This window comes from Rutilus rutilus (assembly GCF_951802725.1).
Source record: "Rutilus rutilus genome assembly, chromosome: 25".
In the NCBI taxonomy this organism is placed as follows: domain Eukaryota; kingdom Metazoa; phylum Chordata; class Actinopteri; order Cypriniformes; family Leuciscidae; genus Rutilus; species Rutilus rutilus.
Window position 1 is genome coordinate 1,946,814 of NC_140229.1, and position 21,988 is coordinate 1,968,801.

The 21,988-nt window shown below is 35.5% G+C and overlaps 1 protein-coding gene across 1 annotated transcript in view; it reads right to left on the reverse strand.

The window, feature by feature from the left end:
* wdr70 (WD repeat domain 70) overlaps positions 1 to 21,969 on the reverse strand; it is a 91,206-nt gene extending 69,237 nt beyond the window's left edge. The window contains exons 1-9 of the mRNA XM_084401245.1: positions 21,899 to 21,969; positions 20,756 to 20,809; positions 20,551 to 20,634; positions 20,387 to 20,477; positions 19,603 to 19,804; positions 13,059 to 13,118; positions 11,948 to 12,081; positions 10,296 to 10,449; positions 5,721 to 5,797 (exon numbers count right to left, since the gene is read on the reverse strand). Coding sequence (XP_084257371.1) covers positions 5,721 to 5,797; positions 10,296 to 10,449; positions 11,948 to 12,081; positions 13,059 to 13,118; positions 19,603 to 19,804; positions 20,387 to 20,477; positions 20,551 to 20,634; positions 20,756 to 20,809; positions 21,899 to 21,923 — 881 coding nt within the window. The 5' untranslated portion in view covers positions 21,924 to 21,969. The remainder of the gene's footprint in view (positions 1 to 5,720; positions 5,798 to 10,295; positions 10,450 to 11,947; positions 12,082 to 13,058; positions 13,119 to 19,602; positions 19,805 to 20,386; positions 20,478 to 20,550; positions 20,635 to 20,755; positions 20,810 to 21,898) is intronic.
* Positions 21,970 to 21,988: the final 19 nt, after the last annotated feature.

Genomic DNA, 21,988 nt, shown 5'->3' on the forward strand with positions numbered 1-21,988 from the left:
TTTCAGAAAAGTTTTCATGCATTTCTTCTGTCTTCATTATATTTTGCATTGAGAAAATTACGCTTATGAAACATTTAACATTTAAATTATGCATATTTTCAGATTTATGCACGATTGTTCAAAAGTTTGGGGTCAGTAAGACTTGCTGGACTTTTATTCAGAAAGGATGCATTAAAATTATTAAAAATTACAGTAAATGTTTCAAAAGATTTAAAAAAAAAATGCTGATGATAATAATCATAAATGTTTCTTGAGCATCAAATCATCATATTAGAGTGATTTGTGAAGGATCATGTGACACTGAAGAGTAATGATGCTGAAAATACAGCTTTGATCACAGGAATAAATTACATATTAAAATACATTAAAATAGAAAACAGCTGTTTTACATTACAAAAATATTTCACAATTTTTACTGTATTTTTTTATTAAATAAATGCAACTTTGGTGAGTATAAGAGACTTATTTCTAAAACATTAGAAATCTTGCAAACCCCAAACAGCTGAATGGTAGTGCATGTGATGGTGGTGTTTAATGCACTTCTTATTTGAATAAAAAAATAATATTAATTTGTAACACTTTAGTTTGAGACCAATAGCTGCTTATTAGCTCGCATATTACTAGCATATTGGCTGTTTATTGGTACTTATAAAGCACATAATGTCTTATTCTGCATGAAAATATTCTACATCCCTTAATCCACCCAATACCTAAACTTAACAACTACCTTACTGACTATTAATAAGCAGTAATTAGGAGTTTATTGAGGCAAAAGTCGTAGTTGGTAGTGAATGTGTTCCCCATACTAAAGTGTGACCGAAAACCTTAATAAAATTGTTGCATTGCATTACAATAATTTAGAATAAATGTAAATTACGACAGTAAAACTGGATGCATTACAGTAATGAGAACGTGCTTTTATCCATCAGGATTTGACAATGTTGATCAGTCAGGAAGGACACGTTTAATGTATGCAGGTGACCTTTACTAACAGCCTGACCTTTAAACTCAGTTTGTTGTAAAGCTGTGTGTGAGGTCAGTTAATGAAAACTATAGTTCTGCTTTAAGTAATTTATGTATGCAAATTTAATTACTTTTCATTAGAAAAAGTAAAGTAAGGGATTACTATTAAAATAAAATTTTACTTTATCTAATTTTTTTTTTACTTAAATATTTTTAGAAGTGCAGCTACAGAATGCTAAACAAGTTTTCATATGTAATTTTTTTTAAATGTATATAAAATGTTATATTATATTAAATATTATATTTATAGTTTATAAAACATTTTATCATAAATAATATTAATAAAGATGAGAAATATATAAAGCATTAAATAAATCAATAAAATGCATAAATAAAATAAATGATAAAGAAATAAAGATTTCAATCAATAAAGATGTGTAATTTATATTATCTTAAATAAAAAACACTTTTTTTAGAAGTGCAGCTACAGTATACTAAAAGTTTGTCTAATTTTTTAAATACATAAAATCTTATATTATAATAAATAGTATTTATAGTTTATAAAATGTAATTATAAATAAACAAGAGATTTCAATCAATAAAGATGTGAAATTTATAAATCATTAATAAATAAATCAAAATGCATAAATAAAATAAATTATAAAAAAATAAATTCATAAAGATTTCAATCAATAAAGATGTGAAATGTATAAATAAATCATTAATAAATAAATCAAAATTGCATAAGTAAATTATAAATAAATAAATTCATAAAGATGAAAACTATAGTTCTGCTTTATGTTCCTTTGACGCATGATGTCTATTAAAGCTGATAAACGAGTGTTTTATACTGTCAAATGACCAAATCAAATCACTTTACCAGTCGAATGTTGGAGCTGTAGTTCTACAGCACATGCTTGTTGTGCAAAATAAACACTATAGAAGGTCTGGCTTTCAATAGAGGCTCCAGGGTGGTCAGATGAATAATAGCGCACATCTTTAGCGGGTGATCTGTGCTATTATCAACACTCGAAGCTGCGGCGCTGTGAACGATCAATGACCGTACGGTCTCTACAAGAGAAGAGATCCATCCAGCTCAGACCAGACCCTGTTAAAGGAACCGTTCACCCAAAAATGTAAGTTCTGTCATCATTACTCTCCCTCGTGTTGTTCCAACCCCGTAAGACTCTTGTTCATCTTCAGAACACAAATTAAGATATTTTTGATTAAATCTGAGAGCTGTCTCACTCCTCCATAGGCTTCTGGGTAATTGATATCTGCATCCCAGAAAAGTTAGTAAAGACATCGTTAAAATAGTCCAAGTGACTACAGTGGCTCAACCTTAAGTTTATCAAGCGACGAGAATACTTTTTGTGCACAAAAAACAACAAAAATAACAACTTTATCCAACTCTTCACTCTGAGTGAGTTCACGTAGTGTAACAGCGCAGCGCTTCTGGGTTGTACGTCAGAACGGAGGCTCACTATTGGCCGACGCTGATCATGTGAGATGCACTTTTATGATGTATAGATGCGCTTTTATGATGGATAGATGCACTTTTATGATGTATAGATGCGCTTTTATGATGTATAGATGCGCTTTTATGATGTATAGATGCGCTTTTATGATGTATAGATGCACTTTTATGATGTATAGATGCACTTTTATGATGGAAAGATGCGCTTTTATGATGTATAGATGCACTTTTATGATGGATAGATGCGCTTTTATGATGCATAGATGCGCTTTTATGATGGATAGATGCGCTTTTATGATGAATAGATGCGCTTTTATGATGGATAGATGCACTTTTATGATGAATAGATGCGCTTTTATGATGGATAGATGCGCTTTTATGATGGATAGATGCGCTTTTATGATGGATAGATGCGCTTTTATGATGGATAGATGCACTTTTATGATGTATAGATGCGCTTTTATGATGGATAGATGCGCTTTTATGATGGATAGATGCGCTTTTATGATGGATAGATGCGCTTTTATGATGGATAGATGCGCTTTTATGATGCATAGATGCGCTTTTATGATGCATAGATGCGCTTTTATGATGCATAGATGCGCTTTTATGATGTATAGATGCGCTTTTATGATGTATAGATGCACTTTTATGATGTATAGATGCACTTTTATGATGTATAGATGCACTTTTATGATGTATAGATGCGCTTTTATGATGGATAGATGCGCTTTTATGATGGATAGATGCGCTTTTATGATGAATAGATGCGCTTTTATGATGGATAGATGCACTTTTATGATGTATAGATGCACTTTTATGGACTTCAAAACAAAAACTGCCATTCACTGCCATTATAAAGCTTGGAAGAGCCAGGACATTTTTTTAAATAACTCCTATTATATTCGTCTGAAAGAAGAATGTCATATACACCTAGGATGACTTGAGGGTGAGTGTAAATCATGGGCTAATTTTCATTTTTTGTGAACTATCCCTTTAACCTCCACCCTGAGATTTGGAGCCGAGCGCCACACCAGCGGATCACAGGACACATGTGTTCCCGATACACATCTGCAGCTGTTCCTCAACCTAAACGCTTTCCTCCTCTGAAAGCGCCTGCGACATGCGCTGAAACGTGCCAAGGGAAGCCTTCCAGAATCTATATTACAACTGAATAAAACAGAGCCACATCTGTGCGTCCAGTGAACACGACTCAGACATTCACCGGCGACGCCCCTAAACACAGTAAAACCTGCACGCTTTTATAGGGGAACACAACGAGGGCAGAATCTGACGCAGGGCAAAGGTTTACATGCATGTGACATTTCACAGGCCTGTAGTTTCGAGCCTGTGAACACTGAAACATCTGAATGGAAAACACTGGTAGAAATGCATTCGGCTGAATGCGTCATCATGACAAAATGAATTATATTTTACTTGAGATGTTAAACATTAAAATCTGATCAAAAAGACTGATTCTTATTAATAAATTATTCTTATGGACAGATTCTTGAATTGGTCAAAAAGACAGAGAGAGCTACACTGAATCTCTGAATCTGAACCAGGTATTAATAATAATTAATAACCATTATTAATAATAATAATAATAATTATTATTATTATTATTATTATTTTTAATTATCCAGTCAGTAAGTGAGTCCTCACTTACTGACTGGATAATTGAAGAAAATAATAATAATAATAATAATAATTTCTTCTAAACAAATTATTCTTATGGAAAAAAGAAAAAAAATTTTTTGGATGACTGTCTTAAAGGCTATTTTAATTTGTGAAAAACATTTAAATGTGATCAAAAAGACTGATTCTTATGATTAAATTATTCTTGGATTCAAAAAGACAGAGAGAGCTTTTGTTTGAATCAGACTAACAAATGACTCACTGAATCTCTGAATCTGAACCAGGACTCACTTACTGACTGGATGACTGCCATAATAATATTTAATTCAATTAAAACAATGAGATGTCATCAAACAGACTGATTCCTATGAACAACTGGCTCGTATGAACAGATTCTTGAATTGGTAAAAAAAATAAAAAAAACAGTTTGACAAATGACTCACTGAATCTGAATCAGACTCACTGGATGACTGCCATTAATGGAAAACATTAAAATGCTATTAAAAGGATTGATTCTTATAAACTAGACTCTTTTGAACAGAGAGAGCTATTGTTTGAATCAGACTAACAAATGACTCACTGAATCTCTGAATCTGAACCAGGACTCACTTACTGACTATTGAAGGAAAAAAAGAACAAATAAACAAATGACTCTTATGGAGTGATTCTTGAAAAGACCATTCTGACAAATGATTCCCTGAATCTGAATCAGACTCACTGAACAGATGACTGCCATAAACGCTATTTAATTAAATAAAAACAAATTCTTATGAATAAATTATCCTTATGTACCAATTTTTTGAATTAGTCAAAAAACAAATTGGTCTGACAAATGACTCGCTGAATCTGAATCAGACTCACTTACTGACTTGAATTACTGCCATAACACTATTTCATTTGATAAAAAAATAATAAGACGTGATCAAACAGACTGACTCTTATGAACAATTGGCTCTTATAAACAGATTCTTGTATTGGTCAAAAAAACAGTTTGACAAATGACTCACTGAATCTGAATCAGACTAGATGACTGCCATTAATGGAAAACATTAAAATGTGATTAAAAAGACTGAAAAAAAACAGACTCTTATGAACATATTCTTAATTTGGTCAAAAAGACAGAGATTGTTTGAATCAAACTAACAAATGACTCACCAAATCTGAACCAGGACTCGCTTACTGACTGGATAAAATACTGATTCTTATGAACAAATGATTCTTGTGGAGTGATTCTTGACTCACTGAATCGGAATCAGACTCACTTTCTTAATGACGGCCATAAATGTTATTTTAATTAAAAGAAAAGCATTAAAATGTGATTTGTTTAACATGCAGTTATGAGAATGGAATAAATTTATATAAGTGTATATGGTATAAACTTTAAATCTGATTAAGGCAATCATGCAATTGGCTCCATGTAGTTTGGAAAGTTTCAGTGACTATCCCAGTGAAATGCCCCACAATCCCCTGGGATTGTGTGTTAAAACTCAAGAACAAATGGTTTTTTAGAAAGACCACGAACATCCTCAAGTATGCAAAATGACTGGCGGAAACAAACCTCAAAACACGAGAGAGGGCGACCGAGTTTCCTTCAAACATGTAAACATGTGACCAGTGTAATGAACTCGTTAGCTCAACTCACCCGTCATTGGAGCAGGTCAGAAACTCCTCTTTAATCTTGGGATGCCAGCAGCCGTCGTTCAGCATCGCTGTGTGACCCTGAACCACAGAGACCTCAACATTATATTTCAATCAAATTAATCAATAACTACAAATATAATATAAATAAAAATAATATTTTAACATCAATGTGAACTCAAAAAATATATGTATTAAGATTTTTTTAATGTTAATGTCTCTTTTGCTCACCATTTATTTGATACAAAAATACAGTAAAAACAGTGAAATATTATTGGTGTAAATCAGCTGTTTTCTCTGTGAATATACAGTAAAGTGTAATTTATTCCTGTGATCAAAGCTGAATTTTCAGCATCATTACTCCAGTCTTCAGTGTCACATGATCCTTCAGGATTCTTTAATAAATAGAAAGTTCAAAAGAACAGCATTTATTATTTTGATACACATTGATAAAAATTATAAATGTTTCTTGATCATCAAATCATCATATTAGAGTGATTTGTGAAGGATCATGTGACACTGAAGACTGGAGTAATGATGCTGAAAATTCAGCTTTGATCACAGGAATTAAATTACACTTTACTGTATATTCACATAGAAAACTGCAATTTTAAATTGCAATAATATTTCACTATTTTTACTGCATTTTTGATCAAATAAGTGCAGCCTTGGTGAGCAGAAGAGACTGTTAAACACATACAAAATCTTAAATTATTCCAAAACTTTGACCGTAGTCTAATTGTTTTTTTGTTTTGATTAATCAGTTTCTTATCTTTCATCAAAATTTAGCTTTACTTTCTCCACCTCTGAAAACAAGCTTGTCTGAATATGTCGAAATAACATTAACAAACAACATTTTCACATCGAGTGGCATTTGTTCAGATCACAAACACTAATAACTATGAGCTAGATTAATGCTGATGCTTGACTTCATAAAACACGACAATATCACACCCTAATAATAAATAAAATAATGTTCTGTCCTGCATTATTTCCAACTGAATATTTATGTTGTGAATGTCGTTTCATGCTGACTTTAAAGGGTTAATTTTGGACACAGGAAATGAAAATCCAGGAATTGAATCAAAACACAATTATAAAGTCGTTCTCGGGGAATAAATAAAGCTGTCAGTGATTGTCTCTGATGATGAGCACATGCTGGATTGGTTAAAGCGCATTATTAAAGCGTGCCATTCACCCGCTGCATCATAACAAATATGTTGTGAATATTTGATCTTCATTTGACCTTCAAGCCGCCCAAAGACACACTGACCTCATTGGATGAAACTCAGCTCCTCCGAACACAAATTCAGAGCAGATATTCGGCTCCGTCGGCTATTGTTTGACACCAGAAATTAGGGATGCACCATATCAGTATCGGACGATATATGTTTTATTTTTAATGTTAACGTTATCGGGCCAATAAAAAAAATGTGGCCGATATATTAAAGCCGATAAATAATGTCTTCAGCTGAGACTCTTCAGATGTTCATCATGATGGTTTTGAATGGATTAGAATATGATTGAAATCACTTCAAAACAGGAAAATCCAGTTCAGTGCAACATGTGCAACACAAGTCTGTCATATCGGCCACATAATATTATAATGAGAACATCATAATTGTGTATTTGGGACATGGTGAGACTTTTGTTTTTGTAATCAGGCTCTCAAAATAGATATTAAAATTAGAATTTAGATTTATCGGCCAATATATCGGTTATCGGCTTTCAAATACAAAGAATTATCGGTTATCGGTATCGGCCAAAATGTTGATATCGGTGCATCTCTACCAGAAATCCATTACAAAGACGCTTTACGACACACAAACCGACCGCATCATCTGTCAGTGACTCTACATATGAGACAAAAGATGGTTTGTTTTGGAGCTCCTGATCAAAAACCTCAACGACTGACGGCTAATAACACCTTAAACTCACCAAACCCACAGACACACTCCGGACATTATAATCACTGAAGCGGAAGATAATAGTCATCAAAGTGTTACGAGACACGACTGATGCACAGGAGACAGAGAACACACTGATCACATCTGTTGTTAATGTCTACTGAAATTAAAACCATTATAAATCTAAATATGACAGAAAAAACTCCAGTTAGAAATGGCAACTGAAACAAGCTTAAGTTGAAGCACTAAAATTACTGAAATAAAAATAAAGCTAAATAGAAATATTTACACACTAATTGATTTGCTGCTTAATTATTATTAGTCCTCAGTTATTGATAATTATTATCAATGTTGAATATGAACAGTTCATAGTTTTGTTGAAAAAGTGATACATTTAATTTTTTCAGGATTCTTTGATGAATATAAAGTTCTAAAGAACAGCGTTTATTTGAAATAGAATCTTTTGTAACATTATAAATGTCTTTACTGTCACTTTTGATCACTTTAATGCGTCCTTGATGAATAAAAGCATTCTTTTCTTTTTATGAAACAAAATAATCCTTTATCGGTTTCCAGACAAATCTGAAGCAGCTCGACTGTTTTCAACACTGATAATAATCATAAATGTTTCTTGATCATCAAATCATCATATTAGAATGATTTCTGCAGGATCATGTGACACTGAAGACTGGAGTAATGATGCTGTAAATTCAGCTTTGATCACAGGAATAAATTACACTTCACTATATATATTCACATAGAAAACAGTTATTTTAATTTATAATAATATTTCACTATTTTTACTGTATTTTTTATCAAATAAATGCAGCCTTGGTGAGCAGAAGAGACTTTTAAATACATTCAAAATCTTAATTATTCCAAACTTTTGACCGCTAACGGAAAAAAAAAAGTATAATAATAACAAAAGCATTTATTAAAACTTAAACTAAAATCAAAATGAAAACATAAAAAAAAGTAATAATCATAATAGTATATAATGATACTAAAATATCACACTGTGTAATATTATCAAGTGTGTTCACATGTGGAAGTAATAGCTATGATAATAAAACAAACTGAATTGAAGTATTTCTGTTATGGACGTCCAGTTGGCATCTTTAAACGGTAAAGCATGACACTGACAATGATTGAAGAGAACAATATTTACGCTCGACACCGAAATGCACTCGCTAGGGAACATAAAGTACCCGACGAGGAGAGAAAACCCAATAACAAACAAAGAGCGAGGAATCGGTCCCTCTCGCAGTGACTATAGCATGCCGACACACTCCATTAGTGACGCGACCGTCATTGAGCCGCTTTAAACACACACAAACTCACACAGTGTGTCTGAGGACCAGGTGCAACATTCAGCATCTCTGATATAGTTCATCTACACCTCATTACATCCCAGTCAACAAACAGAGTCCAGATGCAGCAAACAAACACACACGAGAACTGGAGGACTGGACTGCAGGAGCACTGACACTAGAAGAGTTTAAAAACACTGCAGTTCAAATTAAATAGAAATATCAGATGAACTGCGATAAACTGAAATTACTTATACTATAAAACTAAAACCTAATTAAACCTAAAAAGTTGTTTTTAATTATTTTTAGTTAAATGGCAAAAGCGCAAAAAAAATAAAAAATAAAAAATAAAATAATAATTGACGTAAAAAAAAAAATTGAATAAAAATAATAATTTTATAATACTATAAAACTAAAACCTAATTAAACCTAAAAAGTTGTTTTTAATTATTTTTAGTTAAATGGCAAAAGCGCAAACATTTTTTAAAAAAATTGACGTAAAAAAATGTTTTTTATAAAAATAATAATTTTATAATACTATAAAACTAAAACCTAATTAAACCTAAAAAGTTGTTTTTAATTATTTTTAGTTAAATGGCAAAAGCGCAAAAAAAAATAAAATAAAAATTGACGTAAAAAAAAAAATTAATAAAAATAATAATAATAATAAAACGAAAATAGCAGTTTATTCAATATAGATTTTTTTGCATTTTCTGTTTTTATCTTACTTTTAGTTAAAGTTTTCACATTTTTATTTTTAATATGTTATTTTAACACATCAAATTAATCTAAATCAATATAAGAAATGTTCCTTCGGCATCGAGATTAAATAAAATAAGTTTAAGGTTTTTGCTTTATATTTTTGTGGATCACGTGACACACTACCATTCTAAAGTAATATTTTATTTAAAAAAAAAAAAAAAAAGAGAGAAATTAATACTTTTATTCAGCAAGGAAACATTAAACTTATCAAAAGTGACAGTAAAGTCATTTATAATGTTACATTTTTATTTCAAATAAAGGCTGTTCTTTTGAACTTTCTGTTCCTCAAAGAATCATGAAAAAATGCATCAGTTTTTTATATTTATTAAGTTTTTTAATATTTTATTTATCATTATTTATTTATTTTTTTACTTGATTTTTTTTATGGTTTTATTTAAAGTTAACCCTGGATCTAACACACACTGGACGCAGCCACACACCTGTTGAAACTGTGCAAATCATCCCAAAAGTGTCTATAAGATGCATATTTTCATATTTCAGTTTTTCATTTGACTCTTACAATGATCTCTGTTGTTTGTGCACCTTTAAGATTTCTACATGCAAATGTGTTTAAAGTGTCAGTACCGCATCAGTGGTTACCTTGGTGTTGGCCATGTCCACGATATACTGATCCCCTTTAATGCACTCCAGAACCTGGAACCCATCGCGGTCCAGAACTTTGGCCTGAGAGTTTCCCGCCACAACCAGAATGACATCACCGGTGACACTGTACTGCAGTGATCTGATCTGATGACTGGAACCACACACACACACACACAATTAATTATTGTGTTTTAATTTATTTATTTATTAAACTAATTGCAGATTTAATTAATTAATCTTTATTCTTTCAATAAAATTTTTTTCTAAAACATGAAAAATATATTTTATAATTAAATAATAATTTTTACATTATAATACCGATGATAACTATAACGATAACTATAAAGATTTAATTCTATAAGAATAGTGAAGTTCAGACCACAACTATAACAATAACAACATCATTGGAATCACATCCATATCCATTTTCCCAGTTGATGGACAGAAACATTGACAGCCAATCAGAATCCACCGTGCTTTAACGAGCTCGAGCATTTAAAGAGACAGACGACAAAACTGCAGCGCGCTTATTCCTGTGATCAACTCCAGTCTTCAGTGTCACATGATCCTTCAGAAATCATTCTAATATGATGATCTGATGCTCAAGAAACATTTATGATTAATATTATCAATGTTGAAAACAGTTATGTAATTTTTTTCAGGATTCTTTGATGAATAGAAAGTTGAAAAGAACAGCATTTATCTGAAATATGAAGCTTTTGTAATAAACACTACCGTTCAAAAGATTGGAGTCCGTAAGAATTAAAAAAAATTCTAAATTCTGATTAAAAGTGACAGTAAAGACATTCATAATGTTACAAAATATTCTAATTTAAATAAATGTCTTTAGAGCTTCCTATTCATCAAATAATCTGTTTTCAACATGATGATAATAATAATAATAATAATCATAAATGTTTCTTGATCATCAAATCATCATATTAGAGTGATTTCTGAAGGATCATGTGACACTGAAGACTGGAGTAATGATGCTGAACACTCAGCTTTGATCACAGGAATAAATTACACTTTACTGTATATTCACATAGAAAACAGGCATTTGAAACTGTCAAAATATTAAACAATATTATTATAATTTTTTTGTATTTTAAATCAAATCAATGCAGCCTTGTTGAGCAGAAGAGACTTCCTTTAAAAACATAACAAATCTTACTGATCCCAAACTTTTGAACGGCATATCTATATATATATACACTGAACTGGAGTCAACGAAAGAGCCGAGAATCTTCGAGAACATTAGAGGTCCGGTTTCCCTCTCCGGGTCACTGGTTTATGGGCTCCACATGTGTTTTGTCTGGCCGTGTGTGTGTGTGTGTGTGTGTGTGTGTGTGTGTGTAGGGATGCCACCACAACTGGGTGGATGAACATGTTAATGTGGCGTGTCGTTTTACGAATCGCACACACACGCAAGAGCGCTCGGGCTCAGCCAATTGGCTTCCAACATCTCGAGACAATTGGGTTCCACTTTTAGCGGGATTTCAAGGAAAAACAAAAAGACAAGAACAAAAATACACGGCATCTGTGTGCAATCAGCTGATTGGACTGGAGAACGAGGAGCTCATTCCTGATGGATGAGGTGTATCGAGGAGAGAGACAGGGATGAACGCGTGTCTGATGGACCGACTCACCACTCGCACGGCTGGAGCGATCGGAAGGCGTGCAGAGACGAGTCCATCCCGGCGAAATCCCAGAACTTCACGTCGTAGTCGAAGCTGCCGGTGATCAGACGAGCTCCCGACGGATCCAGAGCCAGAGCTGAGACCTGTGGGGTCAGGGTTCATCAGATACGGGATACGACATGCTCTTTTTGACATTTAAAACACTATTGATATTCAGTAATGAGAACAAAACTGAGTTACATCAGATGTTTGAACTGAATTGAGTGACGAATAAAATTTTAACTGAATTGAGTTTCATTAGATGGTCTTTTTTTTTTTTACATGAAACATCAATTCATATTTATTATTTACCAATTAAACTGCACTGACACCATCAGATGAGAACAAAACTGAGTTTCTATAGATGTTTGAACTGAATTGAGATTCATTAGATGGTCTTTTTGGGGGTTTAAAATGATTCATATTCAGTAATATTATTGATTTGACAGCACTCACACTATCAGATGAGAACAAAACTGAGTTCACTACATGTCTGAACTGAGTTTCATTAGATGTTCTTTTTTTTGGCATGAAACGACAATTAATATGAATAATTTAGCAATATTTACCATTTAAACTGCACTGACACCATCAGATGAGAACAAAACTGAGTTTCTATAGATGTTTGAACTGAACTGAGTGACACAAAACTTGAAATTAATTGAGTTTCACTGGATGCTCTTTTTTGGGGGTTTAAAAGACAATTAATATTCAGTAATATGATCGATTCAATGCACTGATACTATCAGATGAGAACAAAATCTGTACTGAATTGTTAATTACAGCTGTATCGATGAATCGAGTGTTTTTGAACTGAATTAAACATTGAAAACTGAATAATGACACTTTTGTCTTTTGTAGAGCTGCTTTACAGCTGAAATTAGTTTCATAATTGATGAATTTTACACTTATTTTCCCGTTTATTTCAGTGAAGCTGCTTTGAAACTATCTGTATTCTATAAAGCACTATGTAAAATATGACTTTTGTGGATGAGTTTTAACTCTGTGAGTCAAATTATATAATCCTCACAAATCCCAACTATCAGGACACGAGCGTTCAAGAGCAAACGAGTGGACTTACGGATTTAGTGCCGTGCTGAAGCGTGATCTCATGAGTATCCGGGATCTTCTTCACTGGATTCTGTTACAGAAAGAGAGAGAGAGAGAGAGAGAAACACCTTCAGCAACTTTTGAAGCCCATGTTCATCTGTCTTTAGTGTGTAATGTTGCTGTTTGATCATGAGAAAGCTCCAGTTCTTCTCTATATCAGTGTCAGTGTTTCTGAACTCCTGAAACGCCTCCATTGAAGTCTTGAGTTTCTTCCGGGAACGAACACGTCACAATATTCCTCATTTAAATAATTCATGCGCAGAATAAAGGGGCGGGGCCTGGTTGAGTTAGTTAGTAGTGTGTTAAACTGGCGGTTATGGTAAGGGGCGGGACATTTCCCAAACACACTCGAAGCGCTCGACCAATCACAACACACTGCTCCAGCCGACCAATCAGAGCACAGTGTGCTTTTCAGAAGGAGGGGCTTCATAGAGACAGGAAGTAAACAGAGCGTTACTGACAGACTGGGAAGAGAGGAGCCGCAACAATGGAGAATATGGGGAAAATAATCAACATTCAAGCAGGAAAACCTCTACTAGACCAAATATGTCCTCTTTAATTCAGGATAAGGCTCCCTTTTATTTCTTTTAGTGCAAAATACGCTGCTAAAATATCATCCGTTTCTGCAAAATCAAACACACGCAGGTCTGTGTGATTTGTGGCGTTGGCTGATTAACTCTCGTACAACACTTGCACGGCACACCTGGGCCTGATGGGATACATTTAGCGGAGTACAGAGACATCACCGGGCCGCCCCACACCAGAACACATCTATCAAACCGGCCCACAGCGGCCCTCAAACACCACAGGCCTGGGGAAGAGGAGGCCTGCACACTGTCAGAGAGAGAGCAAGACATTTACTACAGAGAGAGAGAGAGAGATTCTAAATCTCATGAAAACATATTTTCCAGGTCATATTTCATCCTAAAATGTAAAAACTAAGAGAGAAACCAAATTTGATTTTATATTATAATTTAGTATGCAGTTATTTTTCTCATTAAATTACTATAAAAATTTTTTTTTTTAAATCACATGCTTATTTTAAGCATAACTTAAAGGCTCTACAAGACACATTGCCATAATATCAATTTTTTTTCCAACAAAAGAATAAATAAATAATATAATGCGTATATTTTATTATATTATATACTATAATGTGTATATATAAAAAAATTATGTATATTTTATTATATATATTTTAATTATTTGTATTTTAATGTATATATTTTTTAAATAAATTTTTTTGCATTAAATGACAATTTGAGGATAAAACGTGTTTTTACCTCAAATATAACTTTATTTTATATTATATGTTATTTTACTATATTATATAGTAATATTTTTAATATTCTTTTCATTTTAAAGTGAAATATGACCTTGATGTATTCTTCAGAGAGGTTTCATGAGATTCATCCAAACTAAAGAGCAGAATGTGTCTGAAAAGCTCAACAGAGACATTTAAGGTCAAATGACAGGAGAAGAGAGTCTTTAGAGAAGAAAGCTTCACAGTCTTCAGTCTTCTATATTTCCAGGAATGATAAAGGCAGTGTGGCCCTCTAGTGGCGCCACTGAAACATTACAAAAACACTGCACTGTATGTCACTGAGATCATATCACTCATCATATATCACTCATCATACATCTCATCATATATCTCATCATATATCTCATCATATATATCACTCATCATATATCACTCGTCATGTATCACTCGTCATGTATCTCATCATGTGTCACTCGTCATGTATCTCATCATGTGTCACTCGCCATGTATCTCATCATGTGTCACTCGCCATGTATCACTCGCCATGTGTCACTCGTCATGTATCTCATCATGTGTCACTCGCCATGTATCATCATGTATCACTCGTCATGTCTCACTCGCCATGTATCACTCGCCATGTATCTCATCATGTGTCACTCGCCATGTATCTCATCATGTGTCACTCGCCATGTATCACTCGCCATGTGTCACTCGTCATGTATCTCATCATGTGTCACTCGCCATGTATCATCATGTATCACTCGTCATGTCTCACTCGCCATGTATCACTCGCCATGTGTCACTCGCCATGTATCTCATCATGTATCACTCGCCATGTATCACTCGCCATGTGTCACTCGCCATGTGTCACTCGCCATGTATCTCATCATGCATCACTCGCCATGTGTCACTCGTCATGTCTCACTCGCCATGTATCTCATCATGTATCACTCGCCATGTGTCACTCGCCATGTCACTCATCATGTATCACTCGTCATGTATCACTCGCCATGTGTCACTCGCCATGTATCTCATCATGTATCACTCGCCATGTGTCACTCGCCATGTGTCACTCGCCATGTATCTCATCATGTATCACTCGTCATGTATCACTCGTCATGTATCACTCGCCATGTATCACTCGCCATGTATCACTCGCCATGTGTCACTCATCATGTATCACTCGTCATGTATCACTCTCCATGTATCACTCGCCATGTGTCACTCGCCATGTGTCACTCGCCATGTGTCACTCGCCATGTGTCACTCGCCATGTGTCACTCGTCATGTATCTCATCATGTATCACTCGTCATGTGTCACTCGCCATGTATCACTCGCCTTGTATCACTCGCCATGTGTCACTCATGTATCACTCGTCATGTATCACTCGCCTTGTATCACTCGCCATGTGTCACTCATCATGTATCACTCGCCATGTGTCACTCATGTATCACTCGTCATGTATCACTCGCCATGTGTCACTCGCCATGTGTCACATCATGTATCACTCGTCATGTGTCACTCGCCATGTGTCACTCGCCATGTGTCACTCGTCATGTATCTCATCATGTATCACTCGTCATGTGTCACTCGCCATGTCACTCATCATGTATCACTCTCCATGTATCACTCGCCATGTGTCACTTGCCATGTGTCACTCGCCATGTGTCACTCGTCATGTATCTCATCATGTATCACTCGTCATGTATCTCATCATGTATCACTCGTCATGTGTCACTCGCCATGTGTCACTTGCCATGTGTCACTCGCCATGTGTCACTCGCCATGTATCACTCATCATGTATCACTCATCATGTATCACTCGCCATGTGTCACTCATCATGTATCACTCGTCATGTATCACTCGCCATGTGTCACTCGCCATGTGTCACTCGCCATGTATCACTCGTCATGTATCTCGTCATGTGTCACTCGCCATGTGTCACTCGTCATGTGTCACTCGTCATGTGTCATCATGTGTCACTCGCCATGTGTCACTCGCCATGTATCACTCGTCATGTATCTCGTCATGTGTCACTCGTCATGTGTCATCATGTGTCACTCGCCATGTGTCACTCGCCATGTATCACTCGTCATGTGTCACTCGTCATGTGTCACTCGCCATGTGTCACTCGTCATGTATCTCATCATGTATCACTCGCCATGTATCTCGTCATGTGTCACTCGTCATGTGTCACTCGCCATGTGTCACTCGTCATGTGTCTCATCATGTATCACTCGCCATGTATCTCGTCATGTGTCACTCGCCATGTGTCACTCGCCATGTGTCACTCGTCATGTGTCTCATCATGTATCACTCGCCATGTATCTCGTCATGTGTCACTCGCCATGTGTCACTCATGTATCACTCGTCATGTGTCACTCGCCATGTGTCACTCGCCATGTATCACTCGTCATGTATCTCTCGTCATGTGTCACTCGCCATGTATCTCATCATGTATCACTCGCCATGTATCTCGTCATGTGTCACTCGTCATGTATCTCATCATGTATCACTCGCCATGTGTCACTCATCATGTATCACTCGTCATGTATCACTCGTCATGTGTCACTCACCATGTGTCACTCGCCATGTATCACTCGTCATGTATCTCTCGTCATGTGTCACTCGCCATGTATCTCATCATGTATCACTCGCCATGTATCTCGTCATGTGTCACTCGTCATGTATCTCATCATGTATCACTCGCCATGTGTCACTCGCCATGTGTCACTCGCCATGTATCACTCGTCATTAGGGGTGTAACGATATTCGAACCGAACCGAAAAACTGCGATACACCACCCACGATACGAATCGCGATACTCTCATGGCGTACCGAACACGCCCGCCCCGCCCCCTGCTGTCCCGGCTCATTGGACCTCATGTCTTATGTGTACACAACGAATACAGCGTTGCCTAACCACCATTAACCACATTTTATCGCAATAAGCTCAGTGTTTTGTTACATTCGATAATAAGCAAGGTGTAATCTTTCAAATTCTGTCTATTTGATCACGAAATTCAAACATTAAACGTCGTTTTGGCGCTCTTTGATGTGGCGTGACTGATCACTGTACTAGGCTCCTCATTTAAAGCGGCAGCGCGGAGCGCGAGTAAACGCGATTCTCTTCCTCAGTTACAGAATAAACATGAATGGACACCTGAAGGTATGTTGAAAGATACAGTATACTTACTGAAAGGCATTATAACTCGTGTAATCGCTCAGTCAGTGTTTCAACAGCGGAAATACGTCAATAAAACGCTTAGTTTTCACATAGCTTTATTTACCTCAGGCAAGTCATTCAGTGTCCACAGCTTGTTGGTTTGCTAAGGAAATGAACTCTTTCACTAAATAAATGCACTATATTAGCCTATATATTATATTTTACTTAACCTGTTAATGACATCTTGATTATTTAATGTATGTTTAAAATATCTGTCATGAACATGACAGCAACTGTGTAAATGATTATATTTCAATAATAAATTAGAGTAAAAATGTTAATGTAAAAACTGCCTTATGTGCAGTTTACATGTTTTCATACAATTTGTTACTTGAGTGTTGATTATTATTATTATTATTATTATATCTAAAAATAAATAGCAACTGCATTTAGGCTAAAAGTCTAGGCTCTGTTGTTAAGCTTTAATGTTATAGTAATGTGCAAGTAAGGGCTCCTATATAGTTTACAGCATTAGCAGATCATTTTTTTTATCCTTGCGAAACGTTTACTTGTAATTGAATTAATTTAAAGACAAGGACACAATTTGTTAATTAAAGCACTGTTTAAAAAAAAAAAAAAGCAATTTTAGCTTTCTAAACCCCCCACTCCACCTAAATGAACCGAACCGAACCGAACCGAGACGTCAAAACCGTGGGACGTACCGAACCGTCAGTTTTGTGTATCGTTACACCCCTACTCGTCATGTATCTCTCGTCATGTGTCACTCGCCATGTATCTCATCATGTATCACTCGCCATGTATCTCGTCATGTGTCACTCATCATGTATCACTCCCCATGTATCACTCCCCATATATCTCGTCATGTGTCACTCGTCATGTGTCACTCGCCATGTGTCACTCGTCATGTATCTCATCATGTATCACTCGTCATGTGTCACTCGCCATGTATCTCATCATGTATCACTCGCCATGTATCACTAGTCATGTATCTCATCATGTGTCACTCGCCATGTGTCACTCGCCATGTATCACTAGTCATGTATCTCATCATGTGTCACTCGTCATGTGTCACTCGTCATGTGTCACTCGCCATGTGTCACTCGTCATGTATCTCATCATGTATCACTCGCCATGTATCACTAGTCATGTATCTCATCATGTGTCACTCGTCATGTGTCACTCGTCATGTGTCACTCGCCATGTATCTCATCATGTGTCACTCGCCATGTATCACTAGTCATGTATCTCATCATGTGTCACTCGTCATGTGTCACTCGTCATGTGTCACTCGTCATGTGTCACTCGCCATGTATCACTAGTCATGTATCTCATCATGTGTCACTCGTCATGTGTCACTCGTCATGTGTCACTCGCCATGTGTCACTCGTCATGTATCTCATCATGTATCACTCGCCATGTATCACTAGTCATGTATCTCATCATGTGTCACTCGTCATGTGTCACTCGTCATGTGTCACTCGTCATGTATCTCATCATGTGTCACTCGCCATGTATCACTAGTCATGTATCTCATCATGTGTCACTCGTCATGTGTCACTCGTCATGTGTCACTCGCCATGTGTCACTCGTCATGTATCTCATCATGTATCACTCGTCATGTGTCACTCGCCATGTATCTCATCATGTATCACTCGCCATGTATCACTAGTCATGTATCTCATCATGTATCACTCCCCATATATCTCGTCATGTGTCACTCGTCATGTGTCACTCGTCATGTATCTCATCATGTATCACTCGCCATGTATCACTAGTCATGTATCTCATCATGTATCACTCCCCATATATCTCGTCATGTGTCACTCGTCATGTGTCACTCGCCATGTATCTCATCATGTATCACTCGCCATGTATCACTAGTCATGTATCTCATCATGTATCACTCCCCATATATCTCGTCATGTGTCACTCGTCATTTTCTAAACTATAGCGAATAAACTGTGATACTGTGAGAAATGTTGAAGGTGTCTGAATTTTTTTTGGTTTGACTGGATATCATTTAATATGTTCATGGGAGTAAAAAGATAAAAAATACACTTACATCATCGTCATCATCATCGTCATCATCATCATCATCGTCGCTGTCAGCGTTGCTGCGCTTGTATCCGGGCGGAAGTGGAGGTCCAACAACATCATCATCATCATCATCATCATCATCATCTTCATCTTCATCTTCTTCCTTCTGAGGAGGCAGCGGGGGGCCGATGACATCAGAGTCACTGTCACTCTCAGCTTCCTGTTTCCTGTTCACACAAACATAGGAGAGACGATGTATATGATGGATAGATGCACTTTTATGATGGATAGATGCACTTTTATCATGATAGATGCACTTTTATGATGGATAGATGCGCTTTTATGATGGATAGATGCACTTTTATGATGGATAGATGCACTTTTATGATGGATAGATGCACTTTTATGATGGATAGATGCACTTTTATCATGATAGATGCACTTTTATGATGGATAGATGTGCTTTTATGATGGATAGATGTACTTTTATGATGGATAGATGCACTTTTATGATGGATAGATGCACTTTTATGATGGATAGATGTACTTTTATGATGGATAGATGCACTTTTATGATGGATAGATGCACTTTTATGATGGATAGATGCGCTTTTATGATGGATAGATGCACTTTTATGGACTTCAAACCAGAAACTGCCGGACATTTTTTAATATAACTCAGATTGTATTTGTCTGAAAGGAGAAAGTCATATACACCTAGGATAAAGTCAGGGTGAGTAAATCATGGGGTAATTTTTCATTTAAATTTCAGCTGAACACTGCTCGTCCTCGTCGAATAGAGATGTTACCTGGACGTGGATGTGGATGTGGACGGTTTCTGTTTGACGCTGCCGGGACGGAAGCCGCTGCTCTCCTGAACCTCTTGTTTCTGACGCTCTTCTGTGACGGTGAAGAAGATCGAGGTTAAAATGGCGTCTTTGACACAGAATCACAGGTAAATAACCGCACTGACCTAAAGCTCGCTGACTCCTCTCGATGGCCGTCCGCCTCGTCTGCTCAAACATGGCCTCCAGGTCAAAGGTTCGAGCTTTCTTTCCTGAGAGTCAAAGAAATATTACAAGTGCTCATGTGACTCTGACACAACACACACACACACACACACACACACACACACACACACACTCCTGCTTCTGTGACGTCTGAGCTGAAACACTCACCGAATCCAGCGAAGCCCATGACTGACGAGACGTCTGCATCGTTACTGGAGTCACCTGTCAATCACACAAAACAATACAATGCATTCATATCTAGAGGAATTCTTATTTTATTTTGAATGCTGAATAATTTATGGGTGGCGAAAATCTATAAAATACAAATTAATAAAATTAAAAAAGACAAATAGTAATATTATCAAAGGGTAAAATTTGAATTTACAAAAAATATGTATTTATTTTTAAACTATGAATAATGTATGGGTTTTAGGCGAAAGTTATTAAATAATATTAATAATAATCTATAGGGGAAATGATTGTCATTTTAGAATATCGATTATTTATATTGTTGCAGAATTTCTATTATTACCTTTATAAAAAGTATATTTATTGATTTATTTTGAATGATGAATAATCTATGGCTAGCAGGCAAAAATGTATAAAATAATGACAAATATTAATAATAATCAAATAATCAGGGTATATTTGTTTATTTTGAATGATGAATATGTGTGGGTGGGAGGCAAAAATTAATAAAATAAAAAAATGATTAATAATAATCTAAAGAGGGAAATTAGAGTTTCATTTTGGAATTTCTATTACTATTAAAAATATAAAGTTTGTGTATTTATTTATTTACAGCGATGAATAATTTATGGGTGATAGGCAAAAATTAACAACATAAAACTGATTAAATAATAATAATAATCTAAAGGGAAAATAAGAGAATAATTTCTACCTTTACAAAAGAAATACAAACTATATCCCAATTATAATAGCGAATTATTATAGCATTATATCGAGTGTTTAGTGTAGTATAGTATATCCAGGGCACTATAACGAATACCATAGTGCTACCATAGTACAAGCCAAACCAACATGGTATTGCAAACATATTCACTCATACGGCAGTCAATGAGTGACAGAAACGAAGGCTAAAAGCTCCTATATTTGAATTATTATTAAATAATCTTCATAATCACATGTGCCTGAGGAGCCTCAGATCATTATAACTGCTGCTCTGACAGTGTTTGACTTCATTAAACCATCACAGCTTTCAGCAAAACACTGTCCTGCAGTTTGAACACATTCATCTCACTCATAAGAGAGAAACACTTCATAAAACAAGAATAAAACTCACAAACTTACCAGTATCACTGCTCTGGTCAGCCATGACAATAATATCGGGCACTTCCGGTACGCCGGAAGTCAAAATAAAAGTCTCTTCTGAATACAAGT